The sequence below is a fragment of the Diabrotica virgifera genome, chromosome 6 (assembly GCF_917563875.1).
Source record: "Diabrotica virgifera virgifera chromosome 6, PGI_DIABVI_V3a".
Lineage (NCBI taxonomy): Eukaryota > Metazoa > Arthropoda > Insecta > Coleoptera > Chrysomelidae > Diabrotica > Diabrotica virgifera.
Genome location: NC_065448.1, coordinates 37,433,598 through 37,456,463, shown reverse-complemented (window position 1 = coordinate 37,456,463; position 22,866 = coordinate 37,433,598). Strand labels below are relative to the sequence as shown.

Here is a 22,866-nt window from a genome sequence, read left to right as displayed (position 1 = left end):
AATACAGCGTCGAACTATTGGTTGACATCAGGAAAGATGTTCCCTGAAACGGAGGGTTCATTACTCGCCATTCAGGATCAGGTTATACCAACCAGAAATTACCTGAAATATATCATCAAAGACCCTCAGGTTCAAAACGACAGATGCCGATATGGATGTCAAGCCCAAGAAACCATCCAACATCTTACAGGGGGCTGCCAGGCATTTGCTGCAACTGAATACAAGGAACGGCATGATGCAGTGGGAAAAATCCTTCATCAAGAGATAGCTATTAAGCTGGGACTTCTCCAAACAGACCATCTCCCGTATTATCAATACGTCCCTGAGAGTATGCTTGAGGATGGCAACTACAAGCTATACTGGGACCGCACTGTGCTCACAGACCAAACAGTGGCACATAATAGACCAGATCTCGTACTAGTTAATAAATTAACAAGACAAACAACGCTAATTGATGTGGCGATACCTAACAATAATCTACGTAGTAAATTTACTGAAAAGATCGCCAAATACAGAGATCTAGAAATTCAAATACGAAGGCAATGGAGAATGGAAAGTACCCAGACGATACCGATTATTATTTCTACTACTGGAGTCATTCCGAAGACCCTCCTCGAAAGCATAAAAAAGCTGGGTCTGAATGAACATCTTTATAAGACCATGCAGAAAGCTGTACTACTCGCGACGGCCAGATGCGTACGAAAATTTCTGGGAGATACACCTGCATTCCAAGTCACCTAGGGCTCGATAACACGGAAAGAGTCCCACCAGAGCTCAATCCTTTTGATACCGTAGGTATCTGGGATGAGTCAATTTTCCCCCTTAGAGGGAGTGTGAGGCGTATGGCTAAATCTGATAACGAGTTTATTTGTAGCAATTAGTACATAATAATAAACCCAAGTTCTCACTGAAGTTGTTAGTCACATGGACTACAACTTGTGCGTAAGAGTTAAATTTTGATTATAAAACAACATTAATTTATAATAAAGTTTACAAAAAGGTATTAAATAGTCTGTTTAGCTCATCTGTGATGCCTAGATACTTAAACTCCATCACTTATTGTTCTATTATCTGACCCTCCAGCTCCAATTTACATCTTATTGGATTTGCTGTTATAACCATGCATTTTGTCTTTTTTGGGGAAATAACATGTTAAATTTTGTGGCGGTTATGTTAAACTGGTGCAGCATACGTTGTAAATCATCTGCGCTAAGAGTATTGCATCGTCTGCATAGCAGATTATCTTGTTGTTTGTCTCATTTGGTATCCTTTTTTTGTTTTTCCACAGCAACATACATACTTTATTTTTTTAATAGTCTTGCGGTTTGGTCTCTAATTTTGTTTCATTTACAAGCTTTATATCTTTATCAATAATCAGTATTTATTGAAGTTATACTTCTTTAGGCGCGATTAGGAAACATTGATGGGAGTGAATTTTTCTAAAAATCACAGTATGAAGAAGGTACCTGCGCGCACACTTACAACATGAACTTGGTTGCTATAGATCTTTCAAGTTACGTAAATATATTTATTATAATTTTTGTGTCTTTGGATTTGACTTCGTTAGGAATAGGATAATTAGTATTAACATATGATGGAAAGAAAATTAAAAATTTGTGTAGAAAATTTGACGTTATTAGATTTTCTAGGATTCGTCAAGGGAAAAGTAATTGCGGGGAGTTAGAGTTCATAAAAAATGACGTATTAACGTTATTTTTAATTTTTGGTATTATTTTTATTTTCGTATATAATATCACAAGAGAGAAAATTGTGCCAGCAATATTTTCGACTGGTATGAAAGTTTGTTGCCTGACAATTTTCGCGAATTAAATTTTGACTTAAATCACGAGACGTCAGTCGAGTGATTTTGTCAAAATTTCATAAGCGAAAATTACCAAAAGGCAACGAACTTGATAAGGAGAAAATTTTACCGGTAAATAATTTTCTCTCGAATGATATTCGACAAGACTATTTCACGAGACAATGAATGCACCATATCAACGAAATATAATCTTTATTTATTTGTTATTACCAGACACTTTCGTGACGGATCTGTCATAATTTTGTCGCTGAGAAATGACGTCGCTAAGGAGTTTTGTCAGTAGGAAACGATGAAAAACAGTCTAGTGAAATAATCAGTATTAAAATTAGTTTAATATTTAAATAAAAATACAGTTAGACTGTTTAAAATATATTTATTTCGTTGAAATTATCATTATAGAAGTATAGCTTCTTACGTGCACAAGTAGGTACACACATTCTTATTTGTATTGTTTGAGCAAACATCAAAATAATAATGCCAGTTTTCCAAGTAACTTTCTAAACAGTCCGATAAAGTTTTCCAACGAACATCCTGAGGCAATACAAAAGCAGAACCACCAGTAATATTAAGTTCGTTTAAGAAAATATGATTTAAACAATGTTTTTTTAACCCTGAGTTTCCAATTTGAATTTTCGTATGTTCAACTAAAGAACTGTTATCTGTCAATTGTTCAAAACAAATTTAGCACTTAGGTTTTTCTTCAGTGTGCGATCTCATATGACGTTTCAAAGAAGCTGCGTGAGTAAACCGTACAAAACAAATTTCACACTTATGAGGTTTTTCCCCAGTGTGTATTCTCAAATGTATTTTTAAAGTAGCTGTTTGACTAAATTGCTTAAAACAGATTTCACACTTGTATGGCTTTTCTCCAGTATGAACTTTCGTATGTCGATTTAAATTAGTTTTCTGAGTAAACTGTTTAAAACAAATTTGGCACTTATAAGGTTTTTCTCCGGTGTGCGATCTCATATGCGGTTTCAAAGATTTTGAATGAGAAAATTGCACAAAACAAATTTCACACTTGTGAGGTTTTTCACCAGTATGAACTCTTATATGTTCATTTAAATTATCTTTACGAACAAACTGTTTATGACAAATTTCGCATTTGTGAGGTGTTTCTCCTGTATGAACTTTTATATGTTCATTTAAATGTATTTTCTTAGTAAACTGCTTAACACAAATTTGGCACTTATAAGGTTTTTCTCCTGTGTGCGATTTCATATGCTGTTTCAAATTAGATGAATGAGAAAACTTCCCAAAACAAATTTCGCACTTGTATGGCTTTTCTCCAGTATGAACTTTCGTATGTTGATTTAAAATAGTTTTCTGAGTAAACGACTTAAAACAAATTTGGCACTTATAAGGTTTTTCTCCGGTGTGCGATTTCATATGATGTTTCAAAGAACTTGCACGAGTAAATTGCCCAAAACAAATTTCACACTTATGAGGTTTTTCTCCGGTGTGCGATCTCATATGCTGTTTGAAAGAAGATGACTGAGAAAACTGCCCAAAACAGATTTCACATTTGTATGGCTTTTCTCCAGTATGAACTCTCGTATGTTCATTTAAATGAGATTTCTGAGTAAACTGTTTAAAACAAACTTGGCACTTATAAGGTTTTTCTCCGGTGTGCGATCTCATATGCTGTTTCAAAGAACTTGCATGAAAAAATTGCCCAAAACAAATTTCACACTTATGAGGTTTTTCTCCAGTATGAACTTTTATATGTTCATTTAAACGAACTTTTTGAGTAAACCGCTTAAAACAAACTTCACACTTGTAAAGTTTTTCTCTCGTGTGCATTGCCGAATGCGTTTTCAAATTACTAGATTGGTTAAACTGCTTAAAACAAATTCCACACTTATGAGGTTTTTCTCCAGTATGAACTTTTACATGTGCACTTAAACGATCTTTACAAGTATACTGTTTATGACAAATTTCGCCCTTATAAGGTTTTTCTTCAGTGTGATTTGGATGTATATGTATTGTTTTCATGATCTCCAATGTGTGCGCCTCTTGTGGAGAATCTAAAATAAAAACCAAATTATAAATTTTCAATTATACGCAATTATGTCTCATTAAACATTACATAGTCAATATTAATTTAAACAATTCCCAAGATTCTCTTACATATATATCTTTATAATGTTACTATATTCACCAGGGTGTACATCATGTAGAACAAACTATTCCAAATCAACATTTTTTAATAACTTTATGATTAAAATCTCAACAATTCTTTTCGAAATTGTCGAGCAAGTCGAAATTGGGAGGCAATTTGAAATAAAGTAAAGAAAGTGTAAAATAGAAAAGAAGGAAGGAAGAAGAATAGAATAGAGCACCGGCTAAGTAAGCTCGAGAAACAAGAGACCAAAAAGAAGATGGGATTCGAGATCCAGAAAAAGGAATAAAATTAAAACAGATTTCTTTCTGAAATAATGAGAGCTGGAAGAATAAAACAGAAAGTTAAATAAAACCAGACACAGATACTGAACAAACCAAAATGAGGGCGCCAGTCTTACTCATCAGCAAATTAACAAATTTGTGGATTAACTAAATTAAATTTTATAATATAAAATTTCTGTTGTTTTATCCTAAACCAACTATAGTCCATTCTTTCACGGTTTTTGCTCTAAATTTTAAAGAACCGCTTGGATTGACATGAAATTTGGCATACATATAGCTTACATGTCAAAGAAAAAAAGTGATATTGTGCCGATGTGTGCTTTTGCCCTGGGGATGACTTTCACCCCTTCTTGGGGGGTGAAAAAATATACGTCCAAAATAAGTCCGGAAATGGGTAAACTGACTAATTTTAAGTAACTTTTGTTCTATAGAGCTTTTTCGCCAAGTCGACACTTTTCGAGTTATTTGCACGTGAATATGTTCATTTTTCAACAAAATAACCACATTTTTAGACGGTTTTTCGCAAATAACTCAAAAATTAAGTATTTTGTCGAAAAAAACGTTCTTAGCAAAAATATAGCCTATAAAAAAAGTAAAAAAATGGTGTACGCATTAGGTCTCTGGATCTCGTAGAACCAGAGTTATAGCCAATGAAAAATAGATTCTTATTCACCAAATTTCAAATGGAATATTTCGTCGTGAAATATCCCAAAAATTAAGCACTTTTTGGGGAAAACCTATTATAACTTTTTTTAAAGTGTTTAAAAAAAGCTTTATTTCAGTTTTTACAAAAAGTTTCTAGCTTTAAATTTAAGCAAGTTACGCTCAAAATAAAGTTGGTCCCTTTTGTTTTTGCAAAAAAAAATCGGGAAGACCACCCCCTATTTAGCAACTTAAATTCAATTAATCGTTACCGCTCCACAAATTATTTTACTTATGTTGTGTTTATATGATCTGTAAGTTTCATCGATTCAAAGTGCTTATTTTTGAAAAAATTTGGTTTCAAAGTAAAATTTTTAAAAATTTAAATTTTGAAAAATATGCTTTTTTTCAAAATATGTTAAAAATTGTTTAGAGATACCAAAAATCTCGAAAAACAAAAAAGTCAGATTTGCTTTTCTGAAATCATGTATTTTTTTGTTTTTCTGTTGGACAAAAATTGATTAAGATTTGGTGTTTCTAAATTTGCATACATTCGTGATCAGTGACTCGTTTAAGCCCTTTCAATAATAAGGACTTTGAACCGATGAAACTTACAGATCATATAAACAATATATACAGGAGTCAAGAAACTTATGAAGTCGTAACGATTACGTTCATTTAAGATACTAATTAGGGGGTGATTTTCTCCATTTTTTACCAAAACCAAACGGGACTAACTTTACTTTGAGCGTAACTTGTTTAATTTTGATGCTAGAAATTTTTTTTTATAAAACAAAAATGAAGCTTTTTTTTAAACACTTTAAATAAGTTGTAATGAGTTTTCCCCGAAATGTGCTTCATTTTTGGTTATTTCACGTTAAAGTATTTCATTTGGAATTTGACGAATATGAACCTATTTTTCATTAGCTATAACTCTGCTTCTACTAGGTGTACAGACGTGATGTATACACCATTTTTTTAAATTTTTTACAGGCTATATTTTTGCTAAGAATGTCTTTTCGACAAAATACTTACTATTTGAGTTATTTGCGAAAAACCGTCTAAAAGCGTGGTTATTTTGTTGAAAAAATGAACATATTCACTACCAAATAACTCGAAAAGTATTGACTTAGTGAAAAAACTCTATAGAACAAAAGTTACTTAAAATTAGCCAGTTCATCCATTTCCTGACTTTCTTTGGACGAAAATGTTTTCACCCCCAAGAGGGGGTGAAAACCACCCCCAGGGCAAAAGCACATATCGGCACAATATCACTTTTTTTCTTTGACTTGTTAGCTATGTGTATGCCAAATTTCGTGTCAATCAAAGCGGTTCTTTACAATTTAGAGGTTTTGCAATATTTTACCGTTAAAGAACGGACTACTACCCTGTGAAGTGAAACTGGAAAGAGATATGTAATAAGCAAAACGAATTTTAATAAATTTTTTATTACAAGTATAACAATTACAATACAATTAATTATAAATGAAAGTTTACAATGTTGATAAGTACATATGGTTGCATATAGATACAAAATAGTTATTAATTAACTGAAAATAAAATTCCTAAGATTCATTTGATCGTTTAAAAAAAAAAGGTAGCATAACATTACTTTTTGTGTTTGTACTGTTCAATCCAAAGTTAAATAGAGCCAAAAATAACCTACATGAATATTTGAAATATATATTTTACCGCTCTTTGACAGCAGCGATAGAAAATCCTGGATAAAGTCTCCACTGAAGATTTTAGTTGGCTGATAACCACATCAGCGTTCACCACACCTTGGTAGAAACGAAATTCAATGGAACGTGACCCATATATTCACGCACGATAGGAGGAAACCATTCGATTTCCGGGAAAGTCTAACCGTAGACCATTTATGGTAAGAAAGATGCAGAAAATCGCAGCATCCAAACAGAAAGTAAACCTTTATTTTTTTTTAAATATAGTAGTACTTTGTATTTTGACGACACCCGATTTGGGCGCCGAAACGTTAATAAAATTATCATTTCAATTTAATTGTGGCTTATTTTCCATATAAATAGTTAATCATAAAAATGAAAGTAAACTTATTTACTTATGAAGAAACGGAAAGTTTCCAGGTACGGAAAAGAAGCAGAAAAGCCAAAAACCAACAACTAAAACCCTTAAACAATAAAATATTGTTTAGGATTTAGAAAAATTACACTGACAACTTTTACCGGTATGAAAAAGAAATCATAATTACCTTGTACAATTGATCTTCTAACAAACGACTGCTCGCCACAACAGCAAAATGAAGACAGATATTTAGATATTAGTGGTCTTTCGAAATAATAACCAAATTGCAACTTTTACAAAAACTAAACTATGTGTAGACCAATAATTTAAAAATAATTTCATTGTCAAAATAACTGTCAAAGTCGTGTTCGTTTTTCTTGGATTTATCCGAAAAAAATATTAATTTTGGCAGTTTTTTGGTATATTCCGGGCTTATTTTCAAGTGTACTGATTTACTAAAAATTTCTGTTTTGTGTGTTATACGGGTATAACATTATTTTGTTCCCCCATGGGGGAAACAAGTGTAGGGACGTCTTCGTTGACGAAAATGTCAGTAGAAAATAGTGAGGACTCTCTGGACAAAAATGCTTACATGGAACCAGCAAAGAAAACCTTTAACCTGCTTTCAGATAAGTATAATATACAAAATATATGGGTTTATATTGAGAGACTTAATAATGAAGGTAGTCTGGGCAAATTGCATCCTGTGTGTCGCAGATATCTTATTTAAAAAACTTACAACTCACTAACATTGTAGAAATCAAAAGTTTAGGAAAAAATCGCATAAAGGTTATGTTAAAGTCCTTATTGGAGGCAAATAATTAGGTGATTAATAAGTCATTGAAATTAGAAAACCTTAAGGCTTACATACCAAATCATTTGTTAGAAATTAAGGGCATAGTACGAGATGTAGATACGAAATTTAACGTAGATTATTTAATGGAAAATATAGAATGTTCTTCTACAGTCACTAATATATACAGAACTAAACGTAAAATTATAAAAGACAATAAAGTTGAACTTGTCAATAAAAAAATGATAATAGTCACCTTTGAAGGCAACGTTTTGCCAAATTATGTTTCCTTCAATAAGGTATTTTGCCCCGTAGAACAGTATATTACAAGGGTCGTTCAGTGTTACAAATGTCTTAGATTTGGGCACGTATCCAATCAGTGCAAAAGCACACAAGTACGTTGTATGCAATGCAGTGAAATCAAAGAAAAAGATCACAATTGTAGTAAAGAAGTCATATTTTGTATGCATTGTAAGAGTAAGGAACATATTTCAATATCAAAAAATGTCCTCAATTTGATAAACAAAAACAAATTAAAAATATAAAGGTTGAACATAAGATGTCCTTTATAGAGGCACGCAATTACTGTGACAAATATTTTTCAAATTTTGTAAGCAATAACTCCTTTGAATGTTTAGCAGATAATGAAAGGAATTTTCCTAGTCTGCCTTCCACTAGTAAAAATATTTCGATATCTAAGCCGGTTCCTAAAAATTCAACTTCTTTTAGTTTTACTCAACCTGAAATAAATAATACTAATAAAAAAAGAAAATTTAATTCACCAAGTGCACAGACGACTGCTGAGAAACCGATGTTTCCTTGTGTTTTCGGACCTGATAAGCCTTTACCTGTTAATACAACCGTACCAAATTATGGTAATATTGAGATTAACAAAAATGTAACAGAAATTCTTTCTACTTTGATATTGCAATTTTTACAAAGTATACAAAATTTTGATGATATACGATCAATCGATAAAAAATTAATAGTCAATATCATTGAACAGGTATTGAAGGGTACTTTGATTAATATTAAATAAATAATGTCTTGTCAACCTAAATTAAAAATAATACAATGGAATGCTCGTTCTGTAGTCTCAAATAAAAATAGTATGATGCATTACTTAGTAAGTAAAAAAATAGACATAGCTCTTATTAGTGAAACATGGTTAAAAAAAATGTGTTAGGTATATAATTTTAATGGATATAATCTAGTTCGTAATGATAGGTCTGATGGTTATGGTGGCGTTGCTATACTTATAAATAAATCAATTTATTTTACTGAACTAAAAATAGAAAATAATAAGTACAATAATGAAATACAGTTATGTGCTATAAAAATTAAATATGGAAACAGACAAATTAGTTTTATATCACTGTATAGAGCACCTAAAATTAGATGCACAATAAATTATTGGATGAACATATTTTCCCAGGTACAAAAACCAGTTATAATTGGAGGTGATTTTAATGCCCATCATTCTGTTTGGGGTTCAATTACAAATGATGAAATTGGAATACAACTGATTAAAATGGCAGATGATCTTGAATTTACAGTTTTAAATAATGAAAATCCAACTTTACTAACTCAACCTAATCAGAATTACTCAATGATTGATGTTACTCTTTGCAGTCCTGATCTTGTTAGTAAGACCGAATGGTATGTCTCTTCAGACACTCTTGGATCGAATCACTTCGTTATACATGTGGATATTTGCATTAAAGACGAAACAGAAACAATTTTACCAAAAAATAAATGGAACATCAAAAAAGCGAATTGGGCTTTATATACTTCCTTGGTATAAAACTTTTTTAATAAAAATGGTTATGTTCGAAATAATGTATCAAGCAAATATGAATATTTAATAAATAGTATAAATTATACTGCTGAGATTGCAATACCACAGTATATAACTTTTAAGCCAAGAACCCGGAATCCGTCACCGTGGTGGAATACTGAATGTGACATGATTATTAAAAAGCGTCAATTATCACTCAATGATTATAAAAAACAACGTAATTTTGAGAACTATATAAAATGTCAATCAATTATGGCAAGTACCAAAAAACAACTAAAAAGTATTGCAAAACAAAGCTGGGTCAATTGGGTTTCTTCTCTCAATAAATCAATTACATCATCAGTACTTTGGACTCAAGCTAGGAAGTTATACAGAAAATCACCAACAAAATCAAAATCTTTTGAGGATGATTGGATAGAAGAGTTTTTTGACAAAATAGCTCCACCAACAGCAACATCTATGCCTAATGAATCTAAGAAAATCGTTACTGACAAAAATCATTTTTTATTTCAACCTATTAGACTATCGGAACTAAGTAACAATCGTCCTAGCACAAGTCCTGGCTATGACCATATTAAGTACCCTATGATTAATATGCTTCCTGCAATCGCTAAAGATCTTTAATTGGAAATATTTAATGAAGTCCTCTATGCAGGTACGGAAGAATTTAACGAAGTCATTGTCATTCCCATTTTAAAACCAAACAAAGATCCGAATCTGGCACAATCATACAGACCAATTTCACTTATGTCTTGTATTCTCAAAGTTTTAGAAAGGATACTGAAAGTAAGACTTGAATGGTGGATAAATGAGAAAAATCTACTTCCAAATTCTCAGTACGGCTACAGACAAGGATGTGGTACTATGGATGCCCTCGCTACTATTGTAACTCATATTCAAAATGCATATTCTCGAAATACATATGTACCAATGTTATGTTTGGATATTGAAGGTGCATATGACAGTGTTAATTTAAATATGCTAAAAGACAAAATGATTCATCGATTCGAAATACCTTCTCTTCTAGCTCAAAATATTGTCAATTTCTACAAAACAGGAAAATATAAATCAGGGTTGAAAATAATACTCATTGGACCACGTTTTGATAGCTCAGGTCTTCCACAGGGGTCAGTTTTAAGTCCTCTTCTATTTAATCTTTACACAGCTGATTTTCATAATATTAGTATCGACAATATTTCATTTAATATTGGCAATATTAAATGGCATAATATTTAAAAAATATAATGATGGCTTAAACACATTGGAAAATATCCATGAACATTGCCGTGAGTGGTTTAAAAAAATGGTTTTGAGTTAGCAAACAACAAGTCTAACATTTGTATATTCACTAGACACAATGTACCTCAAAGAGAACAAATACAATTAAATGATGATTACTTTCCTGTTTGTAAATCAGTAAAATATCTGGGTATGATTCTGGATACTAAATTGACCTGGAAACTGCACGTTGATTTTTTGCTTAATAGATGCAGTAAAGCACTAAATTTTCTTAAATCAATTGCAAAAACTTGGTGGGGTGCAGATGTTGAAACATGTCTTTTATTTTATCGTTCATATATACGATCTATTATAGATTATGGCTCAGTACTGTATGGATCGGCTAGTAACAATATTTTAGGTCGCATAGATGTTTTTCTAAACACAGTATTGCGTTGTTGCATAGGTGCTATGAGATCTACCCCTATTGAACCACTCTATGTTGAAACAATGGAACCGCCTACTAAATTCAGAAGGGAATATCTCAGTCAAAAATTTCTTTTTAAGATCCGATGTTACAACACTTGTTTATATAAAGAAATTAGTACTTTAAATTATTTTGATTTAACAAATAAATATTGGGCTCACAAAAACTCGCCACCGTTATGTGACGCATTTCGAAAGACTGCGAATAATAATACTGAAAGTTGCAAATAAAGTGGTAGAATTCGAAAATTTCTTTGAGTTACTAAATCAAGTAGATATAATACAACCCAGTTATCATGAGCACTCTTTATTAAACAGTATTGTTTTAAATAACTACCTTACAAATTGGTCAAAATCTGTTTGTATTTATACAGATGCATCCAAAATTTTAAATGGTACTGGTTGTGCCTTTTATATTCCAGATAAATTTATAGAAAAAATGTTTAAACTGCCCTCAAATTTCTCCATGTTTACTGCCGAGGCTGCGGCGGTATATGAGGCTTTAATTTATTTCAAGTTAGCATCCTATAATTCTGCATTAATTTTATCTGATTCATTATCTGTGCTTACTGCTATTCAAACACCTCAACTACCTTGTAGTACTTCTAATCCATACATTTTCTTTAATAAAAAAAATCTTATTTGAAATTAATAAACACACCCCAAAAATACAACTTATATGGATCAAAGCACATTCAGGACTTACACATAATGAACATGTAGACCAATTAGCTAAAAATTCCCTCATCCATGGAACAGTAACCATATATCAGCCCTGCATTCTACATGCTTTTGCTTGTTTAAGAACTGAACAGATGAAAAACTGGAAAACACACTGGGAAAAGTACTGTAACATATCAACAACACAATACATTTTGATACAACCGATTATTCCGGAAAAACCTTGGTATAAGAATTTCACCCTCCCTCGCAAATACATATCCACCATCAGTAGAATTAGATTTGGACATGCATGTTATCCTGCACATTTATTTAAAATAAACATAATAGATTCAAATATCTGTCAAGAATGTGAGGTTAAAAGTGACTTGAACCACATATTTTTTGAATGCAAGAAGCATAAACACCTAACCAATCACCAAATTAAAAGAATTATAGACCAGAACATCCCACTCCCTGTAGATATTCTCTTTATTCTGTCACTGAATAAAAAGAAAATTTTTGACTGTTTGGTATCTTTCTTGTCAGATAGTAAAATATTATTGTAATTAGCTCTAGGTATTTGTAAAATATGTTTAAAAAAAATAAAAAATTAAACAAAAAAAAAATAAAAAATAATTTAATAAAAAAAATCACTAATAGGATTTAAACCTCCGAGGGATTGAACCGGGTTGACATCGTATTGACCAAAAAAAAAAACAAAACAAAAAAAACTAAAAAAAATACAAAAAAGAATGCATTTATTTTAATATTAACATTAATATTTTTATTTGTAAAATGTATACACTATGTGTTTTTGATAAACATTAAGAGGATCGGTACGTATTTTCGGCTGCAATGCTATTCAATTTTTTCGAATCCTGAGAAAACTAATAAGTATTTTTGAAAAATTTAAACGCAGAATGAAAGATTACGTTATTAGCGAGGACCGAAAGTCCCTGAGAACTTCTATAATGTTTATTTTAATAAGTTACAGGGGTGAAAAACATAAGAGAAAATTTAATGTGATTTTTAATTTCAAATATCTCATTCAAAATAAACTTTTTATTTATTCTAAGGGACTTTCGGCCCTCGGTAATAATTTAGTCTTTCATTCTGCGTTTAAATTTTTTAAAAGTATTTATTAGTTTTTTCAGGATTCGAAAAAATGGACACCATGTCCGTGGTAATATTTTCCAAATCTATCTTTGTCTTACAACGCACTCAGTCGAATAGAATATTGTCAGTCAGACATTGACAATCAGTGACAATTTTAAATATTTGACATGGCATCGGGAATATTTTGAGTTGTTGATTAAATAATATTGATATATAGTGTATTTGATAAATAATTGATTTAAGACGTGAACTTAATAAAAAGTTATTTATTGTGTATTATTTGTGGAAGATCCAAGCAGAGAATACATCAAGATAACATATATTCTGTGATCCAAGTATTTTGTTGTTACAGATGTTCAAAATTGTAAGCGTTCCATAGTAACAATATATTATTAAAAAATCACTTTAACACTTTTTCTCTCTTCTCGATTGAGTATTAGTTTTTGTTGTACACATATAAATTATTACCATCACTGAATACATAGTTAGTGAAAAAATTATCACATTTATTAACTGAATTAATAATTTGCGATTATATAAATAACAGTTATCCAAGAACATTCAAAAGCCATCTCTTGTAAGTTAATGATGACATTTTTAAGTAGAATGACATTCTAGTAATGTTTACATATCCATACCAGTGTGAATTTTACTACACGTAATTTGCCGTGTAAAGACAGAAAAAGTAAGGATAGCCGTAAAATATTTGCGAATTATGTACCCATGGCCTTAAGTATTATAATATATTTATAATATTTATTAACATAGTATGTACATTAGATGTAATGAGTAGGTAAATAAGAAGTAAAAAGTTGTAATATTATTATAATAACCGTGTTTCACTAATTGGCAATATCTTTAATACATTTACTTTTGATTGAGACTGGCTGAATGACTATAGTCCAAGCAAAAAAAACTATGTGTAGAGGTGGGAACTGATATATTTTTGTAGAGGCTTTGTAACTGTAACATTGTCCAATGTTAACTTTTTTATGTTCATTTAAAGAATTTTATGAAAAAACTGTTAAAAATGATGTGACACTTGTTTTTGCCGCTGCATGGTCAATTCTTGCATGTTTAGTTAAAAATTTGATATGTAAAAACTGAATAATATAAATTTCGCACGTATAAGGTTTTCTAGAGTAGCGGTTCTCAACCACCGTGTCGCGACACACTGGTGTGCCGGAAGAACCTATCGGGTGTGTCGCGAGATTTACCAATACGATATTTTTATTTATATTTTTTTACTTGTTATAATATACCAATCATGCATTCAACCATTTTTTTAACTATTAGGTATATACCACGTTATACCAATCAATAAAGTGCCAATCCGTAATTGTTTCCTCTCTAACTGTTTTTAATATATATCTTTTTAATATATTCATCTGTACTTCCCTACCACTAGCAAAAATTTGTACATATAAGGGTGTCGCGAATCTGTAAGGAGTACGTTAGTGCGTCGCTGAGTAAAAAAGGTTGAGAACCGCTGTTCTAGAGTATACAGTCATATATTTTTAAAATTGCTTGTGCTGTTAAACTGCCAAAAACAAATTTGAAATTTGTAAGCTTTGTTCCAGCGTGAATTATCGTATGTTCAAAGCTAAAGAACTGTTCTGAGTAAATTATTTAAAACAAATTGCGCACTTTTAAGGTTTTTCTTCAGTGTGCAATCTCATATGATGTTTCAAAGAAACTTTCCAAGAAAACCGAGCAAAACAAATTTCGCACTTGTGAGGTTTTTCCCCAGTGTGTATTCTCAAATGTATTTTTAAAGTACCTGTTTGACTAAATTGCTTAAAACAGATTTCACACTTGTATGGCTTTTCTCCAGTATGAACTTTCGTATGCTTATTTAAAGTAGATTTCTGAGTAAACGACTTAAAACAAATTTGGCACTTATAAGGTTTTTCTCCGGTGTGCAATCTCATATGCTGTTTCAAAGAACTTGCATGAGAAAATTGCCCAAAACAAATTTCACAGTTATGAGGCTTTTCTCCAGTATGAATTCTTATATGTTCATGTAAATTATCTTTACGAACAAACTGTTTATGACAAATTTCGCACTTGTGAGGTTTTTCTCCGGTGTGAAGTTTTATGTGTTCATTTAAACGAATTTTTTGAGTAAACTGCTTAAAACAAATTTGGCACTTATAAGGTTTTTCTCCGGTGTGCGATCTCATATGCTGTTTCAAAGAAGTTAACTGAGAAAACTGTTCAAAACAAATTTCACACTTATGAGGTTTTTCTCCAGTATGAACTCTACCATGTGTATTTAAATGATCTTTACGAACAAACTGTTTATGACAAATTTTGCACTTGTGAGGTTTTTCTCCTGTATAAACTTTTATATGTTCATTTAAATGCTTTTTCTGAGTAAACTGCTTAAAACAAATTTGGCACTTATAAGGTTTTTCTCCGGTGTGCGATCTCATATATTGTTTCAAAGAATTTGCATGAGAAAATTTCACAAAACAAATTTCACACTTATGAGGTTCAGTATAAACTCTTACATGTTCATTTAAATTATCTTTACGAACAAACTGTTTATGACAAATTTCGCACTTATGAGGTTTTTCTCCAGTATGCAGTTTTATATGTTCATTTAAACGAATTTTATGAGTAAACTGCTTAAAACAAATTTGGCACTTGTAAGGTTTTTCTCTGGTGTGCGACCTCATATTATGTTGTTTCAAATGACTTGATTGGCGAAACTTCGTAAAACAAATTTCACACTTGTGAGGTTTTTCTCCAGTATGAACTCTTACATGTACACTTAAATGATCTTTACGAGTAAACTGTTTATGACAAATTTCGCACTTGTAAGGTTTTTCTCCGGTGTGATTTGAATGTACATGTATTCTTTTCATAATTTCCGATGTGTGCGTCTCTTGTGGAAATTCTAAAATAAAAACCAAAATATAAATTTTCAATTATCTCTCATTAAACATTACATAGTCAATATTAATTTCAGCAATTCCCAAGTGTTTGGTAAAGAATGGGCCATAGCTTAACCTTAGATTTCTGATCTTAAAGTAGATCGATTAAAGCTAACTTACTTTAGTACGAACTGAAATACAGGGTGCCAAAGTTAAACTTTTATTTTATTTATTCTTGAATATTTCCCGACAGGCATGAGCTAACAACATGAAATTTGGTAAACGAGGGTTTTTTGGGACGAGAAATCTAAATTCGCCACCAAAAATGATGTATTGTCCAGAGGGCGCCACATACGTCTTTCAGCGCTCTTTTAATACGTTCAATTTTTTCTATCCCCCACTCTACATACTCTTTGAATCAAAATTTTTATTCTCTTAATATTTTTACCTAAAATCTGCATTCATATCGCTAAACTTAACCGTTTTCGAAATAAACGCAGTTTAAATCTGCGATGGAACATAATTGTTTGCATAATGTCATTGTAGCTACACCCGAAAAATAAACTTGAAGCCATAATAATTTCCAAAAATGTATCGCAAATTTCTTCTAATGGAATTTGCGATGCAATAACAAATATGAGAACTTACAATTATTATGATTTTAAGTTTATTTTTCGGGTATAACTACAATGATATTATGCAAAAAATTATGTTGCATCGCAGATTTAAAATGCGTTTATTTCGAAAACGGTTAAGGTTAGCGAGATGAATGTAGTCTTTTTTAAATAAAAATATTAAGAGAATAAAAATTTTGATTCAAAAAGTATGTAGAGTGGAAGATAAAAAAAATTGAACGTATGAAATGAGCGCTGAAAGACGTATGTGGTGCCCTCTGGGTAATACATTATTTTTGGTGGCGAATTTAGATTTACCGTCCAAAAAACTCTCGCTTACCAAATTTCGTGTGGTTAGCTCATGCCTGTCAGGAAATATTCAAGAATAAATAAAATAAAAGTTTAACTTTGACACCCTGTATTTCGGTTATTATCAACTTTCGTACTAAGGTAAGTTGGCTTCAATCGACCTATTTTAAGCTCAGGAATCTAAGGTTAAGCTATGACCCTTTCTTTACCAAACACCCTGTATATCTTTATAAGATTACTATATTAACCAGGGTTTACATAATGTAAAAAAACTATTCTAAATCTATATTTTTTAATAACATGATTAACATATCAACAATTATTTTGCAAGGTAAGTTTCCAATTGTTTCTTTGAAACCACTTGGACCAAGACATGAAAAAACAAATATAACAGCCCTAAGACCTTTCTCCAGGGTGACTTAGATATGTGCATTTAACTTCATTTTAAGAGAAACTTGTAAGCAAATTTCATACTTTAATGTGTAATTTCGTATGTTACATCAGAACACCTGCTTTTGATAACTGCTTACGTTGAAAAGTTCTTGTCAAATGTGAACTTTTTATGTTCATTTAAAGAACTTTATGAATAAACTGTTTAAAATTATGTCACACTTCAAAAATTGTTGCCCCTCCCATGGTCAATTTTTGCATGTTTAGTTAAACATTTGTTATTTGTGTAGGATTCAGTGGCGGCTGGTGACTCAAAAATTTGGTAGTTCTGCAGTATTTTTTGGTTTTTTTTAATTCAATATCTTTTAATCGTTGTATTTTACAACGAGGCTTTTAGTTTGATATTTTACACCATATATTTATTCATTATATATCTATTAAAAAATAATAAAGAACTTACCGATTTTCTTCTTTTCAAATTGAAGATAAATCCAATTATATCAAAAATAGCAATGGTACATTATGGCACACTAGTAATTGTTTTATAGTTTATGTTTTTAGTAGAATTTTATCGATAAATACGCGAAACTAAGGAATGCAAACGAAAAAACACTACAAACAAAATCGCCACAACAATAATTGCATTATAGGGTCTTACGAACTAACTACACACAGAGCCAAATATATTATTTTTTTTATAAATAAGCTCGATTCGTCGATTTTTTTAAAGCAAACTTGTCTATAACTTTTTCATTAAAGTTTGGTATTTCTTTTATAAGTGTTTTTTCTACTGACAACATGGTTAATGCTACAAGTCGGTCTTCAGTCATGGAATTTCTCTACAGTCAAAATTGTAACCTAAGAATTTCTAAACACGGCACAGATGCAACGGTCACGAATAACTGTCGTGAATTGCAGCTCGCAAACACATTTCCGAGGCCGTTAATCAGCCGATTGCCGAAGCACATCGGCTAAGATCGCCGTTTGCCTAATAAATGCATTTTACCGCTGCCAGTGTTATCGACGCGGCTTCACTGGAGCAGCAAATACGTAAAAAGATTGCTTCACTGGAGCACCAAATACGTAAAAAAATTATACGGTTTCACTAGAGGAGTAAATACGTAAAAAAAATAATATTAATCATCGTTGTTGGTGAATTATTATTAACAGTTGATGTTTAATATGATAATATGGCAGATTTGAAATAAAACTATATTAATTATTCTTTAATAATTAAGATTTGCTATGGTTGTTTGGTAGTTCTGCAGCTCAGCAGCACATAAAGAAAAGCCGCCACTGGTAGGATTCGTTAAATACACTCGTAATAAAAGTCCGTATTATGCTTAACAGCTTTAATTAATAAAATAGACAACTCAATCATAGATTACTGATAAGTTGACGAAATGTAAAAGTGAAATTAAAGCGGCCACAATTTTACTCGTTCTTACAAAAATAATATTTAATAGTATTTGGAAATAATCGCGTCTAAATATTATTGATTATAATCGGCTTGTCATAATACCCGTTTTAAAGCATCTAAGTTGCGTATTTTTCGATTATCCCAAATAACACGTTCGTCGAGGTTCTGATGGTAAAACCGACTGAACATATTGACACACACCGACTAAAAACTGTTACATCTAATATCCCTATTCTTCATGCTTTAATCCGTTTCTCCTGAGAACTAACCTATTAAAATTGGTTCAAAGGGTTCGAATGTTATTATTATGTCTTAACTACGATTGAAAATAAACACAATCTTAGCACCGCCACCCTTCGATTGGTTCCACCCACACATCTGTCCCTTTGGGCGTGGACGGACCCTCGTTTCGTGTTCATACTGATAATTAAAATTTAAAAAATCTATACAAGGAACTTAAAATCTAAGATACAATATTTACAAGCCTAAAAACTGCCAACTGCCAAAAACAAATTTGAAATTTGTAAGCTTTGTTACAGTGTGAACTATCGTATGTTCAAAGCTAAAGAACTGTTCTGAGTAAATTATTTAAGGTTTTAAGGTTTTTCTTCAGTGTGAAATCTCATTAGACGTTTCAAAGAAACTTTTCGACAAAATCACACAAAACAAATTTCACACTTGTAAGGTTTTTCCTCTATATGTTGTTTCAAATGTTGTGTTACAACTGTTTATCACACATTTCGCAATTGTATGGCTTTTCAGTAGTAATTGCACGAGAGCTCTAAAATTATCGATTTGTTTCCCGAGTGACACTTTGACAGTTTTAATTTCATGACCCGAAGGGGAGTGAAATTATGGCAAAGTGGCATGAGGGCAACAAGTCGATAATAATTTTAGAGATCGAGGGAAATTCGCCGAGATTATTTCATGAATAAAACTGTCTTCTTAAATCATTTTAACTAATATAATAATGCTTGACGACGGGATATTATCAAAAATTATCACTTTAATTTTTATTTCTGTAGCTTTCTATTGGTCATGAATGAAATAATCTCCGGTATGAACTTTTATCTACCTATCTATCAGCCTTGCGACATCCAATATTGGACATATCCTCCCCTTCGCTCCTCCCTCTTTCTCTATTCTGAGCAATGTGCATCCATTTTGAGCCGGCTTGGTGTTTTAGGTCATCTACCCATCTCATCTGTGGTCTCCCTCTCTTTCGTTTGTATGTCCATGGTCTCCACTCTGTAATAATTTTATTCCATCTTTCGTCTTTTTGTCTAATAGTATCACCGCCGAATTTCCATTTTTGTTTAGCTGTTTGACGAGTAGCATCCTTAACTTTTGTGATATTTCTTACCCAGGAATTCCTTTTTCTCAGACAGTCTTATGTTGATCATTTGTCATTCCATTGCTCTTTGTGTTTTCGCAATTCTGTCCAAATTCGCTTTTGTGAACGTCCATCTTTGACATCCATATGTAAGGACCGGAAGAATACATTGGTCGTAGAGTTTCGTTTTTAGATATTTTTTATTCTTCAATATGAAGCTGAGCTTACCAAACGAGGCCCACGCTAACTTCGTTCGTATCTTTATTTCTGCTGTTTGGTTGTCTCTATTCAATTTTATTATTTGTCCCAAAGTATATGTATTCATTCACTTCTTCTATTTGGTTTTGTTTAACTACTATTCTTAACTCATCTTCTTGATTTGTTATCACTTTTGTTTTGTTGTACTTCATATTTAATCCAGCTTTACTGACTTCTTGGTCTAGTTGTTGTATCATTATTTGTAGTTGTTCCTTGTCTGTAGCGATACGCACGATATCGTCAGAGTATCTTAGGTGCTTTAAGTATTGGCCGTTAATGATGATTGCATATTATTCCCATTGGAATCTCTTGAAAATGTCTTCTAGTGTAGTGGTTGAAGAGTTTCGGCGAAATCGTATCTCCCTGTCTAATGGCCCTTTTGATAAGTATGGGGTATGTATTTTGTTCAAGTTGAATCGTAATTGTGACCTTACTGTATATATTAGAGATTAGTTCTGTATAGTATATACCTGTAATCTACTCTGCTATTGTGTAGTGATTGTTTCACTGCCCAGTGTTCTATGGAGTCGAGTGCCTTTTCAAAATTTATAAATGCCATAATATATGGGTATTTGGTATTCAATTATTTTCTCAAAAGTACTCTCCTTCATCTCATTGATGAACTTTTATATGTGTATTTAAAGAACTTTTCTGAGTAAATGATTTAAAACAAATTTCACAGTTGTAAGGCTTTTCACCAGTGTGTACTCTAAAATGTGTTTTTAAAGTGCCTGATTCACTAAAATGCTTAAAACAAATTTGGCACTTGTGAGGTTTCTCTCCAGTGTGAATTTTCGTATGTTGATTTAAATGAGTTTTCTGAGTAAACGACTTAAAACAAATTTGGCACTTATACGGTTTTTCTCCGGTGTGCGATCTCATATGCTGTGTCAAATAAAACGCTACACCAAACTGTTTATCACAAATTTCGCACTTGTAAGGTTTTTCTCCAGTGTGTAGCCTTAAATGAATGTTCAAATCACTTACTCGAGTAAACTGCTTTAAACAAATTTCACACTTGTGAGGTTTTTCTCCAGTATGAACTTTTATATGTTCATTTAAATTAGCTTTCTGAGTAAACGACTTAAAACAAATTTGGCACTTATAAGGTTTTTCGCCGGTGTGCGATCTCATATGCCGTTTTAAAGAATCTGCATGAGAAAATTGCACAAAACAAATTTCACACTTGTGAGGTTTTTCTCCAGTGTGTACTCTCTTATGTATTTTCAAATGACCTGATTGACTAAACTGCTTAAAGCAAATTTCACACTTGTGAGGAGTTTCTCCAGTATGAACTCTTACATGTGCATTTAAATGATCTTTACGAGTATACTGTTTATGACAAATTTCGCACTTGTAATGTTTTTCTCCAGTGTGATTTGAATGTACATGTATTGTTTTCATAATCTCCAATGTGTGCGCCTCTTGTGAAGAGTCTAAAATAAAAACCAAATTATAAATTTTCAATTATACGCAATTATCTCTTATTAAACATTACATAGTCACTATTAACTTAACCAATTCCCAAAATTCTCTTACATCTATTTATAAGGTTACCATATTCACCAAGTGTAAGAACTATAGAGGCATTACTCTGCTAGCATCTATACTAGAACTATACTTTGAGCAAGTCAAGGATTTCACATGTCTTGGATCGATAGTAAACACAATAAACACGACAAGCGACGAAATAAAAAGACGCATAGCAATAGCAAACAGAACTGTTCACGGTCTCCAGAAACATTTAAAAAATAAAAATATAAAACGTGCAGTAAAGCTCAATAGATACAAGACCTTAATAAGACCGGTTTTGATATATGGGGCTGAAACGTGGACCTTATCTCAAAATGATTAAAGACTTCTTGGTATTTTTGAGAGAAAAATTCTTAGAAAGATTTTTGGGGCCGTAAATGAAAATGGGCTATGGCGTCGAAGATATAACTTTGAACTGTATCAGTTATACACCGATCCAGATATTGTGAAATTCGTTAAAGTGCAGAGACTTAGATGAGCTGGACACATTGCTAGGATGTCAGATCACGAATACACGAAGAGATTAACATTTTCAACACCAGAGGGCATAAGAAGTAGAGGACGACCACGAAGAAGATGGATTGATGATGTGGAAGAAGACCTAAAGATTCTAGGGGTCAGAAGATGGAGGGAAGTTCCACAACGGATTGTCGAGCTACTTATGATAATGATGATATTCACCATGGTTTACATCATGTAAAAAAAACTATTCTAAGTCAACATTTTTTAATAACATTATGATTAACATCTCAAAAATTCCTTTGAAAGGTAAATTTTTTTTCAAACCACTTGAACTAATATATAAAAGAACAAATATACCAGTCCTAAGACCTTTCTCCAGGGTGAACTTAGATACAGTAGGAAAAATGAAAGAATACCCATGAACGAACATATAAAACACGCTGTATTTTCCTGTCACCGTGTCACAAAGGAAATTGTACAGTGCAAGTACAATGTAACAATAATTATTACATGTACTTGCGCTGGCCAATTTTTTGTCTGACACGGTGACAGGAAAATACAGCGTGTTTTATATGTTCGTTCATGGGTATTCTTTCATTTTTCCTACTGTATATGCATTTAACTTCATTTTAAGAAAAACTTCTAAGAAAATTTCAAACTTTAATGTGTAATTTTGTAAGTTAC

The 22,866-nt window shown here is 31.8% G+C and overlaps 1 protein-coding gene across 3 annotated transcripts in view; it reads right to left on the bottom strand.

Moving 5' to 3' along the window:
* Positions 1 to 2,175: 2,175 nt before the first annotated feature.
* LOC126886863 (zinc finger protein 501-like) overlaps positions 2,176 to 22,866 on the bottom strand; it is a 45,107-nt gene continuing 24,416 nt past the window's right edge. The window contains exon 2 of one of the 3 annotated variants that reach the window (XM_050653974.1): positions 2,176 to 3,849. In XM_050653974.1, the coding sequence (XP_050509931.1) occupies positions 2,504 to 3,849 (1,346 nt within the window). In that variant the 3' untranslated portion in view covers positions 2,176 to 2,503. Of the gene's footprint in view, positions 3,850 to 13,907; positions 15,887 to 16,973; positions 21,624 to 22,866 lie in introns of those variants that run through there. The other 2 variants (XM_050653975.1, XM_050653977.1) reach the window with 2 other exon arrangements.